This window comes from Oncorhynchus tshawytscha, linkage group LG01 (genome assembly GCF_018296145.1).
Source record: "Oncorhynchus tshawytscha isolate Ot180627B linkage group LG01, Otsh_v2.0, whole genome shotgun sequence".
In the NCBI taxonomy this organism is placed as follows: Eukaryota; Metazoa; Chordata; class Actinopteri; order Salmoniformes; family Salmonidae; genus Oncorhynchus; species Oncorhynchus tshawytscha.
Window position 1 is genome coordinate 85,830,497 of NC_056429.1, and position 20,917 is coordinate 85,851,413.

Genomic DNA, 20,917 nt, shown 5'->3' on the forward strand with positions numbered 1-20,917 from the left:
TACGGTATGCGTGTTTTCATGCATGCTTACACACACAAGCATGCGTGTACGCACACACGCACAGAGTTAAATTACAATTTTAAAATAGTTAATTATGAGATTCCAGTTAACACCTGTTAGGTAATTAATGCCAATCACTGCCTCGGGAGAAAATGATCCGCCGCCACCGTTTTACCAGCAAGACTCTCTCTCAACTCATTACCATCCACAACCTGTGGCCTTCTCATTCTGCTAGCAAATCATTTTAGAACACAAATAAACAAACACAGCCTACTGGTTGAATCAACATTGTTTCCACGTCATTTCAATGAAATTACGCTGAACCAACGTGGAATAGATGTTGACTTGACATCTGTGCCCAGGGGGAGCTGTCTGCAGAGGTCTGGGAGAAGAGAGCAGAGACAGACACTAGCGTGCTTGTTTTTCATCAGGAGGATACAGTGCCTTCAGAAAGTATTCACACCCCTAGAATCTTTCCACATTTTGTTGTGTTACTGCCTGAATTTAAAATGTATTAAATATTTTTTTGTCACTAGCCTACACACACACACACAATACCCCATAATGTCAAAGTGGAATTCTGTTTCACAAAACTTTTACAAATGTATATAAAAAATTAAAAGCTGAAATGTCAATAAGTATTCAACCATTTTGTTATGGTAAGCCTAAATACATTCAGGAGTAAAAACTTGCTTAACAAGTCACATAATAAGTTGCATGAGATTCAACCACAAAGACCAGGGAGGTTTTACAATGCTTTCCAAAGAAGGGCACCTATTTGTTGACTGGTAAAACAAAGAAAAGCAGACATTGAATATCCCTTTGAGCATGGTCCCTCTGTTTCAGTCACTCTCTCTCCAGTCTGTCCTCCCTGGTTCAGTCACTCTCTGTCCAGTTTGTCCTCTGTTTCAGTCACTCTCTGTCCAGTCTGTCCTCCCTGGTTCAGTCACTCTCTGTCCAGTCTGTCCTCCCTGGTTCAGTCACTCTCTGTCCAGTCTGTCCTCCCTGGTTCAGTCACTCTCTGTCCAGTCTGTCCTCCCTGGTTCAGTCACTCTCTGTCCAGTCTGTCCTCCCTGGTTCAGTCACTCTCTGTCCAGTCTGTCCTCTGTTTCCAGTCACTCTCTGTCCAGTCTGTCCTCCCTGGTTCAGTCACTCTCTGTCCAGTCTGTCCTCCCTGGTTCAGTCACTCTCTGTCCAGTCTGTCCTCCCTGGTTCAGTCACTCTCTGTCCAGTCTGTCCTCTGGTTCAGTCACTCTCTGTCCAGTCTGTCCTCTGTTTCAGTCACTCTCTGTCCAGTCTGTCCTCCCTGGTTCAGTCACTCTCTGTCCAGTCTGTCCTCCCTGGTTCAGTCACTCTCTGTCCAGTCTGTCCTCTGGTTCAGTCACTCTCTGTCCAGTCCGTCCTCCCTGGTTCAGTCACTCTCTGTCCAGTCTGTCCTCTGTTTCAGTCACTCTCTGTCCAGTCTGTCCTCCCTGGTTCAGTCACTCTCTGTCCAGTCTGTCCTCCCTGGTTCAGTCACTCTCTGTCCAGTCCGTCCTCCCTGGTTCAGTGACTCTCTGTCCAGTCTGTTCTCTGTTTCAGTCACTCTCTGTCCAGTCTGTCCTCCCTGGTTCAGTCACTCTCTGTCCAGTCTGTCCTCCCTGGTTCAGGCACTCTCTGTCCAGTCTGTCCTCCCTGGTTCAGTCACTCTCTGTCCAGTCTGTCCTCCCTGGTTCAGTCACTCTCTGTCCAGTCTGTCCTCCTGGTTCAGTCACTCTCTGTCCAGTCTGTCCTCCCTGGTTCAGTCACTCTCTGTCCAGTCTGTCCTCCCTGGTTCAGTCACTCTCTGTCCAGTCTGTCCTCCCTGGTTCAGTCACTCTCTGTCCAGTCTGTCCTCCCTGGTTCAGTCACTCTCTGTCCAGTCTGTCCTCCCTGGTTCAGTCACTCTCTGTCCAGTCTGTCCTCTGTTTCAGTCACTCTCTGTCCAGTCTGTCCTCCCTGGTTCAGTCACTCTCTGTCCAGTCTGTCCTCCCTGGTTCAGTCACTCTCTGTCCAGTCTGTCCTCCCTGGTTCAGTCACTCTCTGTCCAGTCTGTCCTCTGGTTCAGTCACTCTCTGTCCAGTCTGTCCTCTGGTTCAGTCACTCTCTGTCCAGTCTGTCCTCCCTGGTTCAGTCACTCTCTGTCCAGTCTGTCCTCCCTGGTTCAGTCACTCTCTGTCCAGTCTGTCCTCCCTGGTTCAGTCACTCTCTGTCCAGTCTGTCCTCCCTGGTTCAGTCACTCTCTGTCCAGTCTGTCCTCCCTGGTTCAGTCACTCTCTGTCCAGTCTGTCCTCCCTGGTTCAGGCACTCTCTGTCCAGTCTGTCCTCTGTTTCAGTCACTCTCTGTCCAGTCTGTCCTCCCTGGTTCAGTCACTCTCTGTCCAGTCTGTCCTCTCTGGTTCAGTCACTCTCTGTTCAGTCTGTCCTCCCTGGTTCAGTCACTCTCTGTCCAGTCTGTCCTCCCTGGTTCAGTCACTCTCTGTCCAGTCTGTCCTCCCTGGTTCAGTCACTCTCTGTCCAGTCTGTCCTCCCTGGTTCAGTCACTCTCTGTCCAGTCTGTCCTCCCTGGTTCAGTCACTCTCTGTCCAGTCTGTCCTCCCTGGTTCAGTCACTCTCTGTCCAGTCTGTCCTCCCTGGTTCAGTCACTCTCTGTCCAGTCTGTCCTCCCTGGTTCAGGCACTCTCTGTCCAGTCTGTCCTCTGTTTCAGTCACTATCTGTCCAGTCTGTCCTCCCTGGTTCAGTCACTATCTGTCCAGTCTGTCCTCCCTGGTTCAGTCACTCTCTGTCCAGTCTGTCCTCCCTGGTTCAGTCACTCTCTGTCGAGTCTGTCCTCCCTGGTTCAGTCACTCTCTGTCGAGTCTGTCCTCCCTGGTTCAGTCACTCTCTGTCCAGTCTGTCCTCCCTGGTTCAGTCACTCTCTGTCCAGTCTGTCCTCCCTGGTTCAGTCACTCTCTGTCCAGTCTGTCCTCTGTTTCAGTCACTCTCTGTCCAGTCTGTCCTCCCTGGTTCAGTCACTCTCTGTCCAGTCTGTCCTCTGTTTCAGTCACTCTCTGTCCAGTCTGTCCTCCCTGGTTCAGTCACTCTCTGTCCAGTCTGTCCTCCCTGGTTCAGTCACTCTCTGTCCAATCTGTCCTCCCTGGTTCAGTCACTCTCTGTCCAGTCTGTCCTCCCTGGTTCAGGCACTCTCTGTCCAGTCTGTCCTCTGTTTCAGTCACTCTCTGTCCAGTCTGTCCTCCCTGGTTCAGTCACTCTCTGTCCAGTCTGTCCTCCCTGGTTCAGTCACTCTCTGTCCAGTCTGTCCTCCCTGGTTCAGTCACTCTCTGTCCAGTGTGTCCTCCCTTGTTCAGTCACTCTCTGTCCAGTCTGTTCTCCCTGGTTCAGTCACTCTCTGTCCAGTCTGTTCTCCCTGGTTCAGTCACTCTCTGTCCAGTCTGTCCTCCCTGGTTCAGTCACTCTCTGTCCAATCTGTCCTCCCTGGTTCAGTCACTCTCTGTCCAGTCTGTCCTCTCTGTTTCAGTCAGTGGTACGTATTGCCTGCATGAGTTTAGTCTGTGCATGTTCAGACAATGGAAATGTTGAATTATGCATGTTTCACTTTGAAGAAAAGGAGATTATGAACAAATATTGCACACCTTTAAAAGTAGGGTTTGAAGGGAGTATTCTGCAGTGTGCCATACTGACAGACAGATTCAGACTTGATTGATCCCCAAGGGGAAACTTGCTGTCACGTCGCAAAGACTAACATACTGGCAAGACAGAAACAATGGCTGAGTCAAAAAGTGCCAATATGTCACAGTGCTAGATACAGTACGATGCGACAGTGTTAGATAAAGTTATCAATCACCTGTAATCATATCACACTGAATCTTGACTTGATGGCTGATCCAATAAACAGAAACTCATAACTGTTTGGTTTTCTGCATGATCCCAGACGGAGTGCACATGATCTGTGTCATCTGTGGAGATCCTGAACTGGTGCATTTGCATATATGCATTAGACAAAATACAGTGGGTGACAAAAGGGCAGAGAAAATAGCAGCATTTCCATGAGAATCACCAGGTTCACAAACACATCTACATTCTTTGAAAAAAGGGTTCCAAAAGGGTTCTGCAGCTGTCCCCATATGAGAACCCTTTTTGGTTTTAGGTAGAACCCTTTGTGGAAAGGGATCTACATGGAACCCAAAAGGGTTATATCTGGAACCAAAGGGGGTTCTTCATAGGGTTCTCCTATGGGGACAGCTGAATAACCATTTTTGGTTCTAGATAGCAAAAAAATGCTAAGAATGTATGAGCAGAGTGAAGGGAATGATAAACATGATAACAGATCATAATCATATTATCTATATATTATAACAGATCAAGCTAGGTAGAGAGATGATGATGGGTGGAGTCCATTTTTTACCAATCTAGTTAAATTTCTATCCTATGATCTCATCTATTCAACCAGATTTGATCCCTGTCTTTCTTTTGAAGGCTAAGGTCATATGGAAGTCTTTGATATTATGCATTCTATGATGTTATGAAAGCTATGACCCCTTATTGATGTAATTTGTGGGGGGACGACTCAATATTAGGAAGGTGTTCCTACTGTTCGGTATACTCAGTCTATTTGGAAGTAGTTTAGTGACCAAAAAAGGGGTTAAATATGTGTACAGAAAAAATCCTGATCTGTCAGATATAGGACAGACACTTCAAAACAAACGTCCTTTGGGTCTGTTTTGTTTGACTGTTTTTCCATGTATGTCATTTCATGTTTCTATGGTCTATTAGCAGTAAGGCCAGATTCAGTGTTTCATTGGGGATAAATAAAGGGGTCCTAAAATTACAAGTCAAATATCAAATCAAATTGTATTTGTCACATGCGCTGAATACAACAGTGAAATGCTTACTTACAAGCCCTTAACCAACAATGCAGTTAAGAAAATACCTAAAAAATAAAACAATAAATTAAGAAATACAAATCATTAAAGAGCAGCAGTAAATAACAGTAGCGCGGCTATATACAGGGGGTACCGGTACAGAGTCAATATGTCAATGTGCGGGGGCACTGGTGTCGAGGTAGTTGAGGTAATTATGTACATGCAGGTAGGGTTATTAAAGTGGCTATGCATAGATGATAACAGAGAGTAGCAGCAGCGTAGGGGGGTGCAAATAGTCTGGGTAGACATTTGATTAGCTGTTCAGAAGTCTTATGGTTTGGGGGTAGAAGCTGTTTAGAAGCCTCTTGGACCTAGTCTTGGCGCTCTGGTACCGCTTGCCATGCAGTAGCAGAGAGAACAGTCTACGACTAGGGTGGCTGGAGTCTTTGACCATTTTTTTGGCCTTCCTCTGACACCACCTGGTATACAGGTCCTGGATGGCAGGAAGCTTGGCCCTGGTGATGTACTGAGCCATACGCACTACCCTCTGTAGTGCCTTGCGGTCGGAGGCCGAGCAGTCACCATACCAGGCAGTGATGCAACCCGTCAGGATGCTCTCGATGGTGCAGATGTAAAACCTTTTGAGGATCTGAGGACCCATGCCAAATCTTTTCAGTCTCCTGAGGGGGAATAGGTTTTGTCGTGCCCTCTTCACGACTGTCTTGGTGTGCTTGGACCATGTTAGTTTGTTGGTGATGTGGACGCCAAGGAAGTTGAAGCTCTCAACCTGCTGCACTACAGCCTTGTCAATGAGAATGGGGGCATGCTCGGTCCTCCTTTTCCTGTATATATGATCCTTGGTATGACCATCTTAAAACAATTCAATACGTTAGCTTAGCAGAACCCACACCAGGCTTACATGCTGACCACACCACTCGCATTGTAAAATGTTATTCAATCATTGCACCCACACTGCTCGCGAGCGTCAACAAGCATCTACGTAGCCAGGCACTAAAATAGAACTTGGTTCTATTTGTGACGCTTGATGTGCTGAAAGTCCTGTTTCTCCCATCTCTTCATTGGTTTTTAGGAGCATATAGCCATGTGGGTGATTGAAAGATGAACTGGGGTCCACACTCCAGTCCAGTTGGTGGTGGTAATGCACCTTAAAGTTGGTTGCCAACCGCCATATAAAGTACAAAGAAGAAGAAGCCTGAAGGAGGAGAGATTACTAGAAAATAACTAGGTTTACCCTTTTATCTGTGTAGTAATTGTCTGAATAGAGGATCTTGTGCATTTCGGGTAAAATAACAACCCAATGTTTATATCCCAGGACAAAATTGGTTAGCAAGCTAGCCAACTAAATTGCCATAAATGTGTGATGCTTTTCGACATGCCCCCAAATTAATATAGTTGGTTGAGAGTTTGTTTTGATATTTCAGCCTGTGTCTTGATCACGCCTGGTGTGGGAGGACAAAATCAAGACGTGCGCGATGGCATGCGAGTGGTCTGGTCAGCATATCAGACTCTAGAAGGTTAATTGTAAAACATGTTTCCTGGCAGGTATTATCATCATACACGACTGATGAAAGAAACAACTTGTTCATTAAAAACATCAATCAAAAAGGTCACACTTCAAAACAAAGTCAAGCATAACTTACAAATAATCCCTACAATCAATGCTTCTCAAATCCATCGCAAGCTAATTATAAAAGTCTGACAAAACCAAAACCCAGAAAGCAGCAGGATTCAGTATGTGTAAACAGCAATCCTAAATAGATAGACCAGATCAGACCAGTTCAGCAGTAGACCTGTGAATGTGTCCAGCTCCGTGATGCACTTCTCACAGCCACCACATGTCCCAATTCCCTGGGCAGGGCCAGAGCCCAGGAGGCAGACAGGGAGATGTCCCCCGCCTAGAGACTTGCTGGCAGCAAGGGGCCAACACTCCATAGAGAGGTGCATTAAGAGAGAGGGAAGGTGGTGGTACATCACAAAATGTGCTCTCAGTTGGCGGTCTCCCTGCCAGTAATATGACATTGCTGGTGGCGCTAGTCAGTTAGCCAAGGGAATCTGCTGCCTGCCCCAAGGGCATGTCCTGAGGGAGTGTGTGTGTGTAAGGTTATTGCCTTGGGACATGACTGATCTGTTGCTGTGGGCACCCCACCCAAAACAGCCTGTTCGCTCTCTCAGCCAACGTGTACAGAGAGATTGTACCATAATTCGTAGGAGGTTCTGTTGGGTCAGAGATTTGAACCAACATGAAAACTCTATTGCCTTTCTTCACAATACAATTTTACAATGCCAACCTACATACAGAGGCGTTTATCAACGTAATGTAATTTTAAAGAAAGAATATTCAAATGGAATTTTCTCAGTGAAAATATGATGAAACCTCTAACAATACAAGAGATTACAGGAGATTTCCTACTGTGTAGCACAGCCACATGTTAGGGCAACTAAATACTAACTCTGGCACATGTTTGGGAAGCTAAATACTACTGCGTAGCCACATACAGATGCTAAATAGGGTTAGAATGACTCTCTCAAATTTTCCACCCTTCATTACAATATATTTTTTGACAGAGGAGAAAAATACGTATTTTGTCAATAAGACAAGTGTATTTTTCAGTATGAGCTATATCGATGTATTCCATATGCATCATAACACCGAGTCTCAATCAATAACAATTTCCCTCCTTAAGTATTAGTATAAGGTGACGTAGCTGTCAACATTACAACTTAAGACATTTCAAATCTGAGGACATCTGGAAAAAATAATTCCCTTTAGCAGATTAAACACATAATCCTAATGTTTGTGAACATCTTAATGAAATCAAATGAATTAAACAGTACAATATGATACTCACTGTAACATTTAATTAAAATTCTATGGATTCCCACCTACTCAAAAGACACAAAAGGAGGAATGCTCATATTTTTATCCCTACATATCATAATGACATAGATGTAGAGTAGATGGGCGTAGTAATACAGTACATGACCAAAAGTATGTGGACACCTGCTCGTCGAACATCTCATTCCAAAATCATGGGCATTAATATGAAGTTGGTCCCCCCTTTGCTGCTATAACAGCCTCCACTCTTTTGGGAATGCTTTCCACTAGATGTTGGAGCATTGCTGTTGGGACAGGCTTCCATTCAGCCACAAGGGCATTAGTGAGGTTGAGCACTGATGTTGGGCGATTAGGCCTGGTTCGCAGTCTGTGTTCCAATTCATCCCAAAGGTGTTCGATGGGGTTGAGGTCAGGGCTCTGTGCAGGCCAGTCAAGTTCTTCCACACCGATCTCAAAGAACCATTTCTGTATGGACCTCACTTTGTGCACGGAGGCATTGTCATGCTGAAACAGGAAAGGGTCATCTCCAAACTTTTGCCACAAAGTTGGAAGCACAGAATCGTGTGCTGTAGTGTTAAGATTTCCCTTCAATGGAACCATAAAAAAACAGCCACAGACCATTATTCCTCCTCAAACTTTACAGATGGCACTATGCATTCGGGAAGGTAGCGTTCTCCTGGCATCCACCAAACCCAGCTTCGTCCATCGGACTGCCAGATGGTGAAGCGTGATTCATCACAACAGAGAACGCATTTCCATTGCTCCAGAGTCCAATGATGGCGAGCTTTACACCACTCCAGCTGATGCTTGGCATTGCACATGGTGATCTTAGGCTTGTGTGCGGTTGTTCGACCATGGAAACCCATTTCATGAAGCTCCTGATAAAGAGTTATTGTGCTGACGTTGCTGCCAGAAGCAGGTTGGAGCTCGGTAGGGAGTGTTGCAATCGAAAACAGACAATTTTTTATGTGCTACGCTCTTCAGCACTCTGCTGTGTGTTTGTGGCTGAGCCGTTGTTGCTCTTAGACGTTTACATTATTTTTTTTACAATAACAGCACTTACAGTTGACCGGGGCAGCTCTAGCAGGCATACATTTGAAGAACTGATTTGTTGGAAAGGTGGCATCCTATGATGATGCCACGTTGAAAGTCACTGAGCTCTTCAGTAAGTCCTTTCTACTGCCAATGTTTGTCTATGGAGATCACATGGCTGTGTGCTCGATTTAACACACCTGTCAGCAAACGGTGTGGCGGAAATAGTCTAATCCACTCATTTGAAGGGGTGTCCACATACTTCAAATAAAATTTTATTGGTCACATACACACGGTTAGCAGATGTTAATGCGAGTGTAGCGAAATGTATGTGCTTCTAGTTCCGACCATGCAGTATTATCTAACAAGTAATCCAACAATCCCCAACAACTACCAATTACACACAAATCTAAAAGGGGTGAATGAGAATATGTACATGTAGCCTCCCGGGTGGCTCAGTGGTCTAAGGCAGAGATTCTGGGTTCGAGCCCAGGCTCTGTCGCAGCCGGCCGCAACCGGGAGGCCCATGGGGTAGCACACAATTGGCCCAGCGTCGTTAGGGAGGGTTTGGCCGGCAGGGATATCCTTGTCTCATCGCGCACTAGAGACTCCTGTGGTGGGCCGGGCGCAGTGCATGCTGACCAGGTCGCCCGGTGTTTCCTCCGACACATTGTTGCGGCTGGCTTCCGGGTTGAATGTGCATTGTGTCAAGACACAGGTTGGGTTGTGTTTCGGAGGATGCATGGCTCTTGACTTTCGCCTCTCCCGAGTCCGTATGGGAGTTGCAGTGATGAGACAAGACTGTAACTACTACCAATTGGGGAGAAAAAAGGGGTAATAAAAAATGTACATGTAAGTATATGGATGAGCGATGGCTGAGCGGCATAGGCAAGGTGAAATAGATGGTATACATACAGTATATGCATGTGTTATGAGTAATGTATGATATGTAAACATAAAATACAGTATATACAGTGGGGCAAAAAAGTATTTAGTCAGCCACCAATTGTGCAAGTTCTCCCACTTAAAAAGATGAGAGGCCTGTAATTTTCATCATAGGTACACTTCAACTATGACAGACAAAATTAGAAAAAAAATCCAGAAAATCACATTGTAGGATTTTTAATGAATTTATTTGCAAATTATGGTGGAAAATCAGTATTTGGTCACCTACAAACAAGAAAGATTTCTGGCTCTCACAGACCTGTAACTTCTTCTTTAAGAGGCTCTTCTGTCCTCCACTCGTTACCTGTATTAATGGCACCCGTTTGAACTTGTTATGAGTATAAAAGACACCTGTCCACAACCTCAAACAGTCACACTCCAAACTCCACTATGGCCAAGACCAAAGAGCTGTCAAAGGACACCAGAAACAAAATTGTAGACCTGCACCAGGCTGGGAAGACTGAATCTGCAATAGGTAAGCAGCTTGGTTTGAAGAAATCAACTGTGGGAGCAATTATTAGGAAATGGAAGACATACAAGACTACTGATAATCTCCCTCGATCTGGGGCTCCACGCAAGATCTCACCCCGTGGGGTCAAAATGATCACAAGAACGGTGAGCAAAAATCCCAGAACCACACGGGGGGACCTAGTGAATGACCTGCAGAGAGCTGGGACCAAAGTAACAAAGCCTACCATCAGAAACACACTATCCCGCCAGGAACTCAAATCCTGCAGTGCCAGACGTGTCCCTCTGCTTAAGCCAGTACATTTCCAGTCCCGTCTGAAGTTTACTAGAGAGCATTTGGATGATCCAGAAGAAGATTGGGAGAAGGTCATATGGTCAGATCAAACCAAAATATAACTTTTTGGTAAAAACTCAACTCGTCGTGTTTGGAGGACAAAGAATGCTGAGTTGCATCCAAAGAACGCAATACCTACTGTGAAGTATGGGGGTGGAAACATCATGCTTTGGGGCTGTTTTTCTGCAAAGGGACCAGGACGACTGATCCGTGTAAAGGAAAGAATGAATGGGGCCATGTATCTTGAGATTTTTTGTGAAAACCTCCTTCCATCAGCAAGGGCATTGAAGATGAAACGTGGCTGGGTCTTTCAGCATGACAATGATCCTAAACACACCGCCCGGGCAACGAAGGAGTGGCTTTGTAAGAAGCATTTCAAGGTCCTGGAGTGGCCTAGCTAGTCTCCAGATCTCAACCCCATAGAAAATCTTTGGAGGGAGTTGAAAATCCGTGTTGCCCAGCAACAGCCCCAAAACATCACTGCTCTAGAGGAGATCTGCATGGAGGAATGGGCCAAAATACCAGCAACAGTGTGTGAAAACCGTGAAGACTTACAGAAAACGTTTGACCTCTGTCATTGCCAACAAATGGTATATAACAAAGTATTGAGATAAGTATTTGGTCAATAACAAAAGTTTATGTTCCACCATAATTTGCAAATAAATTCATTTAAAATCCTACAATGTGATTTTCTGGATTTTTTTTCTCATTTTGTCTGTCATAGTTGAAGTGTACCTATGATGAAAATTACAGGCCTCTCTCATCTTTTTAAGTGGGAGTACTTGCACAATTGTTGGCTGACTAAATACTTTTTTGCCCCACTGTACATGTAAACATTATTAGGATGGCATTGTATGAAGTGACTAGTGATCCATTTATTAAAGTGGCCAGTGATTGGGTCTCGATGTAGGCAGCAGCCTCTGAGTTAGTGATTGCTGTTTAGCAGTCTGATGGCCTTGAGATAGAAGCTAGTTCTCAATCACTTGGTCCCAGCTTTGATGCACCTGTACTGACCTTGACTTCTGGATGGTAGTGGTGAACAGACAGTGGCTCGGGTGGTTGATGTCTTTGATGATCTTTTTGGCCTTCCTGTGACATCGGGTGTTGTAGGTGTCATGGAGGGCAGGTAGTTTACCCCCGGTGATGTGTTGTGCAGACCGCACCACCCTCTGGAGAGCCTTGCGGTTCAGATCAGGCGGTGATACAGCCCAACAGGATGCTCTGGATTGTGCATCTGTAAAAGTTTGTCAGGATGTTGGGTGACAAACCAAATTTCTTCAGCCTCCTGAGGTTGAAGAGGCGCTGTTGCGCCTTCTTCACCACACTATCTGTGTGGGTGGACCATTTGTGTGGGTGGACCATAGGCGGGTTCTTCCTCTGCTGTTTCCTAAAGTCCATGGTTCTCTCCTTTGTTTTGTTGACATTGATTTCCTGACACCACACTCCGAGTGTCCTCACCTACTCTCTGTAGGCTGCGTCGTCATCGTTTGAAATCAAGCCACCTACTGATGTGTCGTCTACAAACTTCATGATTGAGTTGGAGGCATGCATGGCCACGCAGTCGTGGGTGAACAGGGAGTACAGGAGGGGGCTGAGCACGCACCTTTGTGAGGCCCCAGTTTTGAGGTTCAGCGAAGTGGAGATGTGGTTTCCTACCTTCACCACCTGGGGGCAGCCCGTCAGAAAGTCAAGGACCCAATTGCACAGGGCGGGGTTGAGGCCCAGGGCCTTCAGCTTGATGATGAGCTTGGAGGGTACTATGGTGTTGAATATTGAGCTGTAGTCAATGAACAGCATTCTTACATAGGTATTCCTTTTGTCCAGATGGAATAGGGCAGTGTGCAGTGTGATGGTGATTGTGTTGTCTGTGGACCTGTTGGGGCGGTATGCAAACTAAAGTGGGTCTCGGGTGGCCGGTAAGGTGGAGGTGATATGATCCTTGACTAGTCTCTCAAAGCACTTCATGATGACAGAAGTGAGTGCTACGGGGCGATTGTCATTTAGTTCAGTTATCTTTTCCTTCTTGGGTACAGGAACAATGGTAGCAATCTTGAAGCATGTGGGGACAGCAGACTGGGATAGGGAGCGAATAAATATGTCCATGAACACACCAGCCAGCTGGTCTGCGCATGCTCTGATGACATGGCTGGTGATGCCATCTGGGCCAGCAGCCTTTTGAAGGTTAAAACGCTTAAAATGTTTTACTCATGTCAGCCACAGAGAGAGGGGAGGTGGCACTATATTATCCTCAAAGCGGGCAAAGAAGGTGTTTAGTTTGTCTGGAAGCGTGATGTCGGTGTCCGTGACGTGGCTGATTTTCTTTTTATAGTCTGTGAATTCCTGTAGACTCTGCCACATACTTATCGTGTCTGAGCCATTGAATTGCGACTCCACCTTGTCCCTGTACTGGCATTTCGCTTGTTTGATTGCCTTGCGGAGGGAATAACTACACTGTTTATATTCAGTCATATTCTCAGACTTCTTTCCATGGTTAAATGCGGTGGATCGTGCTCTCAGTTTTGCACGAATGCCGCCAACCATCCATGGTTTCTGGTTAGGATAGGTTTTAATAGTCACAGTGGGTACAACATCTCCAATGCACTTCTTTATAAAATGCACTCACTGAGTCAGTGTATAGGTTGATGTTGTTCTCTGAGGCTGACAGGAACACATTCCAGTGCGTGTGATCAATATATATAGTGTATAAATGTCTGATGACTCGCTACCTTGAAGACATGATAGGCTATTCACTTGCACTCAGTTCGACCCACTCCACACACACAAGTAATTACCTGTAAAACATTTGATTTGAGTCTCTGGCTGTAAATGAACCGATTAGTATTCCCCAGGGTGGTGCAAGGAGAGAGGGAAGTCTGCTGATTATACCCTACTAAGATATAGACTCCTTACAGCTTATTTTATTATTACACCATGACAACAAGATGGACAATTATACATATGAACCGAGTCATACATTAAGGCCAAGTCCAGTAATCAGTCAGATGGAGGACAATCAGGACATACATGGGACCTTCATGATAAATATCCTTAGATAGCTCTCTGAAAGTATTTCAACAGTTTGGCTATTCTACTTCCCTTACTCAACTTTGTCACTTCTGTTTTCTCGGTTTTCTACTTGACTTCTATTTCTTCCAAGGAGCAGTGAGTCCCAACCTCCCCGTGTGTCTGAATGAGCTGATTACTGTGTCTAGTCAATCAGATCCATCTGACGAGGCTGGGAGGCCCACAGCCCTAATGAACAAGGCCTAATCGATCTCCGGTGCTGCTGAGAGGACCCACATTAGGGTAATTAGCCTAAGCAAGGGCACAGGAACGAGGCCCGGGAGGAGCACGTCTGGGCCTGGGTCGGTCTGGAGATTCAAAAACATTATGAAACTCTTAGGAGGCCAATGGATTAAAAAAACATTTTGAAACTCTTAGGAGGCCAATGGAATTTCATGTTATAATTATATTTTTTATTGATTATGTTTTTTGCCTATTATAAATAATTACTTTGATGTGAACTCTTATTGTCCCCCCTAGAGTCGCTGAATATTTGTTTTATCCTTAGCTTGCTTCTGTTCCTCCACCTTGATTGGAAAATTACAATGTTCTTTCTTTTCATTTGCTTTGTGCCTCTCTGTGGCTGGTTCCTGGATGCCTGTTTGTTGCTGCTTCTGGAATGCCTCTCTGTGGCTGGTTCCTGGATGCCTGTTTGTTGCTGCTTCTGGAATGCCTGTTTGTTGCTGCTTCTGGAATGCCTGTCTGTGGCCGCTTCCTGGATGCCTGTTTGTTGCTGCTTCTGGAATGCCTGTCTGTGGCTGGCCGCTTCCTGGATGCCTGTTTGTTGCTGCTTCTGGAATGCCTGTTTGTTGCTGCTTCTGGAATGCCTGTCTGTGGCCGCTTCCCGGATGACGGTCTGTGGCCGCTTCCTGGATGACGGTCTGTGGCCGCTTCCTGGATGCCGGTCTGTGGCCGCTTCCTGGATGACGGTCTGTGGCCGCTTCCTGGATGCCGGTCTGTGGCCGCTTCCTGGATGCCTGTTTGTTGCTGCTTCCTGAATGCCTGTCTGTGGCCGCTTCCTGGATGACGGTCTGTGGCCGCTTCCTGGATGCCGGTCTGTGGCCGCTTCCTGGATGCCTGTCTGTGGCCGCTTCCTGGATGCCTGTCTGTGGCCGCTTCCTGGATGCCTGTCTGTGAAGGGGTCAGGATGGAAGAGTTGCAGATAAGAACTGACAAGTGTCTTCGGTGACGGGTGACTTAGAGGTCAGGGTGAAGTTGTACCTCTCAGCAAAACTCTGATCTGATATACCCAGCAGTAGCGTTACATTTTAGACACACTCGCACCCCCACTTGCACACATACACCACACACGTACGCAAACACGCAACACACACACACACACACACCTCTGCAGGTGATCCATTTTGGCATAATTAATAAACAGTAGATGAGGTTAGAGTACTTCTAGAGTGGAGATTGTTTTGCAGACAGAGTCTTTCTTCATGCTGTGTGGTCTCCAAGCAATTACCTATTAAATATAATAAGTGCTTAATGCATATCTGGAGATGTATAGCGGAAGATTATAACTGCTAGGCAGGTAATTATCTTTGTGAACATGAGTTGTGAATACAGATCACTGTCTCAGTCAGCCAATGGATGGAAAGCCTACCCTCCCCTCTTTCTGGGGCTCTCAATAATACATTTCTATCCTCTGTTTCTCTCAATGTCCCACCTCAAGAGTTCAGGTTGATTGACAATATGACAAAAAAAAACCTTTTTCTTTGCAATCCTACCATAAGCAGCAGTGGTTTCATATAGTTTGTATGACACTTTACCCTTCACAGATGTAAACGAGGTTAAATTCTGCCTGCAGTATGTCAACTTTTGTCACTCAAAAGATATTTAACTGTTGACATTGTCAAAGAGGATCAGTGCAGTCTTGACATGTCATCCTCTCTCCCTCTCCCCTTCTCTGTGTCTCTCTCCCACTTTATTTCCATCTCTCACTCCGTCTTTGATGCTGAAGGCTCAGAGACACAGGATTTTGAGTTCTTTAAGAATTCTAAAAAAGTATTCCGTTTTGAGATTACATTCAATTGTGATCACCAGCCCAGCGGGGGATAGGTGGGCTGCTTGGTTCAGGGGATAGGAGGGCTGCTTGGTTCAGGGGATAGGGGGCTGCTTGGTTAGGGGTGTGGGCTGCTTGGTTCAGGGGATAGGTGGGCTGCTTGGTTCAGGGGATAGGTGGGGCTGGTTCAGGGGATAGGTGGTGCTTGGTTCAGGGGATAGGTGGGCTGCTTGGTTCAGGGGATAGGTGGGCTGCTTGGTTCAGGGGATAGGTGGGCTGCTTGGTTCAGGGGATAGGTGGGCTTGGTTCAGGGGATAGGTGGGCTTGGTTCAGGGGATAGGTGGGCTGCTTGGTTCAGGGGATAGGAGGGCTGCTTGGTTCAGGGGATATGAGGGCTGCTTGGTTCAGGGGATAGGGCTGGGTTCTAGGAGGGCTGCTTGGTTCAGGGGATAGGAGGGCTGCTTGGTTCAGGGGAGGGCTGCTTGGTTAGGAGGGCTGCTTGGTTCAGGGGATAGGAGGGCTGCTTGGTTCAGGGGATAGGAGGGCTGCTTGGTTCAGGGGATAGGAGGGCTGCTTGGTTCAGGAGATAGGAGGGCTGCTTTGTTCAGGGGATTGGAGGGCTGCTTTGTTCAGGGGATTGGAGGGCTGCTTTGTTCAGGGGATTGGAGGGCTGCTTGGTTCAGGACTAAACTGTAGCAGAGGCCCCAGTCTTCATGGGGTCTAACATAATGAGATCTGAGCTCTGACGTATTAGCTACTTGTTGATGTGTTCTGTGAGACATCTCCCATGTGCGATACATGGTAAATGTTTTTTTACACATTAAAACATCCCACATGCTGTCAAAACAAAACGATGTTAGGAACAAAACTCTTGTTCTAGTCTTGTCTTAAACTTATACTAAGAGGTGCTTGGAGAAAATTATTGGGGGAGAAAGTAGCTAATCCCAAGCTGTTATCCGCCATTGCCCTGTAGAAACAGGGATTGTTATGAGTATCAGCCATACAAACTGCCCTGGGCATTTTTCTCCAAAGCTGGGCGAGGACACCTAAGATGGGATCTATTGATGTTGCCAGTAACAGGGCAATCTGGCCATAAGCTATAATCAATAGATGGTCTGCTCTAAAAATAGAATGTGATCAACAAGAGATGTACACAGTCGAACTTTGAACAGTAGTGTGTTTCACCTCAATCGGCATCTCACAAGATTTAGCTTCTCCCTTTAATTTATCTTCAAGACAAATACTGTAATACATCCACACTCCACATGAACCGCACCACTTTTACCCCCCACCCCATCATCCCTCCATCCATACCTCTTTCTATGATAAATCCGTCTCATGGCTGATGGAGACCTCTAAACCAATATGGGGCCTCTCTGGGGATCTAATAAGATCACAGGGGTTAATAACATTCCACATGGTTACCCACAAGCCCTAAGACTAAATGGTTCAGGGAGCAGGGTTCCACATTGCTAATAATCACTATTTCCCCAGCCAGGACTCCCAGGTATTGAGTTGAGCACACCTCCACCCTCCTCTCTTTTGCCCTCAGAATAGCCCCAATTAGTTGGGTCATGGACTCTACAGGGTGTCGAATGCGTTCCACAGGGATGCTGGCCCATGTTGACTCCAATACTTCCCACAGTTGAGTCAAGTTGGCTGGATGTCCTTTGGGTGGTGGACCATTCTTGATATATCCGGGAAACTGTTCAGAGTGAAAATCCCAGCAGCGTTGCAGTTCTTAACACAAACTTACTACCATACCCTGTTCAAAGGCACTTCAATCTTTTGTCTTGCCCGTTCGTTCACCCTCTAAATGGCACATACACACAATCCATGTCTCAATTGTTTCAAGGCTTAAAAATCCTACTTTAACCTGTCTCCTCTCCTTCATCTACACTGATTGAAGTGGATTTAACAACTTACATCAATAACGGATTATAACTTTCACATTGATTCACCTGGTCAGTCTATGTCATGGAAAGAGTAGGAGTTCCTAATGTTTTATACACTCAGTGTACAGTCATTTTTTAAACAGGAAAGATCCCTTGACGCTGAAACTTTCATTGCCAGGTAGACCTGGTACATCTGCCTCTTCGAAGCATCAGTGGCAGTTATTTATAGATATAAATCGATGACAGCAGAAACTAGCATCCCAGAAGACATTGGAGACAAAGGGCCCTACTTTAAAGTGATTAGAATGAGAGCTGTTAGGAGCCCAGTACCGTCACACCGGATGATAAGGTGTGTCAGTCTGATTGTGTTTGATAGAATCAAGAAAATAGGACAAATTCCACTAACAACAGCACTGTCAGCTACACTCATGGTCTCAGTCAGTATGTCTTAAAATACATCCTTTCAAGTAGGAGGGGGCTTAGATGTGCCACTTGCTTTGTGTTGGGATCATTTTTAAATGTTTAGGTCGAAACACATCCAGTCACAAACTGGGGTGATATAATCATACTGGAATCAGAATCAGTAGTACAACAGCATGAGATGTGTATTAAATACTCCAGATTAAGACTCTTCTGTGTTTCTGAGTTGGTTGATCTGTGTTAAAATACAAAGCCCATAACTGTGGTTGCAGCCCACGGGACGCAACAGAAATAGATGCCATTCACACTGCTGTGTTCTCTCTCCTCTTCTCTCTCTTTTTTTATTTCTCTCTCTCCCTCCTTTTTACACATCTTGAATCATGTAGGCATGGGACAAAAATAAAAGTGAATTATCACTGGATTTACAAAGCAGAAAGCAGTTTGTTTCCCTCCACATGAATACATGTGATTATAAAATAAATGCCACATTTGAAACAAATAAACCTGGTTTTGATACAAGGGCTACAGCCTATACCGTTAAAGAGACCAAATGCTTAATTGAGAGTCTGTGTACAATATGCAACCTGCCCACATTATGTTTGCTATTGTCTGTTTGGGGCCTCCATGACCAACCCTTCAGTCCACAACCATACCACCAAAAACCTCTGCCTATAGGGGCCGAAAGTGTGAAACTTACGGAGGTTGTTGGCCCTTGTGTCATAGTTCTGTGCGTGCATGGCGAGGGTGTCCTCTCCTTGGAACTGCTCACCTGGACAACCGACCTGTAACACACTCTGGACAGCCCTGTGTGAGAAAGATAGAAAAAGAGAGAGAGATTGCCATTTATCCAGATGTAAGAAATAGCCAGACAGACAATGAAAAATATGTCCTATGAAGAACCGTGCATAACGCTTGATTTCAACGCTGCACAGTTGTGTGCACAGGGCACCTAGTTCAAGATGATCACATAATATAAAATATTGCATCTCTGCTTCCATATAAAGCAACATTTTCATATGATTTTTAAAATGTAACTGTTTGATTGAGTGAGCGGGTTCCACATTCCTTAGAAAAATATAAAACTCAGTGAATAAGTAAGACATTTTCATAAAGAAGACGAATAGGAGCTATTGATTCATTGTTAGAGAAAGGTCTCCAAATAAAGGAATAGCCTGCGCATGTTGCGGAGAGGAGAGCATGTGGCTATCCACTGCAAGAGACACACGCCCCCGCGCTCTCTGCGAATGAATCAGGCAGGCAGCCCACACAGGTGATGACATTATGCAATCTAGTCCAATTAATAAACTGTCGATGACAGCTACTTTCTACCCATTGAAGAAGCGTGTATTGTGCGCGTAAAAGTCATTGATTGGTTTATATGTATTATAATGTTAACAAAAAACAAGTCTAGATGATATCCTAGCTTTCTTATTTCAGCGACAACGCTATTAGAATGAGTTAGCCTATCGTAGTTTGCCAATATAAACCTGGCAAGCGTGAGGCTAGAACCCAGGAGTCAAATATTATTGTGGCGCGCGCTCTAGCCTACATGTGAGCACCAAGCAAGCTCCTTGAAAACATGCACAACAAAGAAGATCGCGGCACGCTCAACGGTAGCAGGACCCCAGAAACCCACCTAGTCATATTCTCTCTCTGCGGTCGGTGCGCCTTTTCCAGGCCGAGTTTGGTGAATATCCCAACAAGTGCCATGATAGCCACTACTCCACAGATGATATACACGATTAAATTAGTTTTATCTTTGGTGGGGTCGTGCCGAAGGTCGTTTTTCTTAAACGGGGTTTGACCTGTCATCATCCACACCGGAGTGTCGTAGTTTTTACATGTGCTCTGATCCAACCGCGAGGTCTTGTAGGAGCAGCAGAACCGAAAGCCACAGGTGCCGCAGCAGTACAGATAATCGCCCGTTTTACAAACGAACGGCGGGTCCCACTGGCCCATCACATCGTAATACCCCCGGCACCTGTCCTCCGTGTGCGGGGGCTCCGAGAAGCTTGCACCCTCGTCCTCCCTGGATCCGTTGCACGTCGTCATCATGACAAAGCCCTCCAGTTGTCCTGGTTCTCCGTCCGCCTTGCAGACCAGCGCCATAACTTTGACCAACAAGTAACCCAGTATAAAGTATTTGCCCCTCATTGTGCTGTCCTTCCACCACTTCCTTTCAGCTTCTCTAGCGCATGTAAGAAGAGACTCGAAGAAGAAGAGCGCACAGTCTTGGTATTATAAAAGTCCAGAAACATATATCCAATTTAGAGAACACTACCATCCGTGTTGGTGAGAGTTTTCACGAATGTTCTCGTCATCCATGAAGGTATAGAAAATCATTCGGTTATTTTTTCAAAATAAAACGTTGAATGTATATAGATATTGTCCTCAGAATTGTTCCTCAGAGCACAATCTCTCTACAGGTGTTCTTAGAAAATTTTCTCCATGACGTTATCAAAACTAAGCTACTTCAATTTTCAAACCCATCAGCGCGGTTGCAGGCATGGGAGTCGGTGGAGATAGAACTGCACAAGCTATTTGAGCGCGGGTGAGCAAATCAGACCTGAGATGGGAGAGAGCATGGTGCGCAAAGCGAGTAGGGGAGGAGGCATTCCGACGAAGAGAGAGAGAGAGATTCATGTATTGTTAAACAATGACGGTGAATCTGTGACAGCCCAAAACGCACATGAGGAAATATGGGTCGAGTTGTGCTGCCGAGCAATTCATTTTTTTCTCATAATTTGTGCACGGACAAAATATGGTCACGGATGCAGACATTCCGGTTATGGTAACTTCCAAATGAGATTAGAGAGAGCGTTATAGGGTGGTTGTTTTGCCAGCATGAGTAGCATAGGCTACACAAGAAAAAAATTGGGTAGGCTAATGAAATTAAGTTGGTTATATACTTCTATTCACTGGACTGAATAATGGTCCACACATACAATGGTGTCGTTCCAAGCACAGTGTCGTCATACCCAGAGACGTTTTTATATTCATCACTAAATGCTATT

The 20,917-nt window shown here is 45.6% G+C and overlaps 1 protein-coding gene across 1 annotated transcript in view; it reads right to left on the bottom strand.

Moving 5' to 3' along the window:
• The window catches only part of LOC112261244 (protein shisa-9B-like), a 111,145-nt gene extending 90,549 nt beyond the window's left edge, over positions 1 to 20,596 (bottom strand). Inside the window, exons 1-2 of the mRNA XM_042328436.1 lie at positions 19,540 to 20,596; positions 18,601 to 18,707 (exon numbers count right to left, since the gene is read on the bottom strand). Coding sequence (XP_042184370.1) covers positions 18,601 to 18,707; positions 19,540 to 20,057 — 625 coding nt within the window. The 5' untranslated portion in view covers positions 20,058 to 20,596. The remainder of the gene's footprint in view (positions 1 to 18,600; positions 18,708 to 19,539) is intronic.
• Between the last annotated feature and the right edge of the window lie 321 nt (positions 20,597 to 20,917).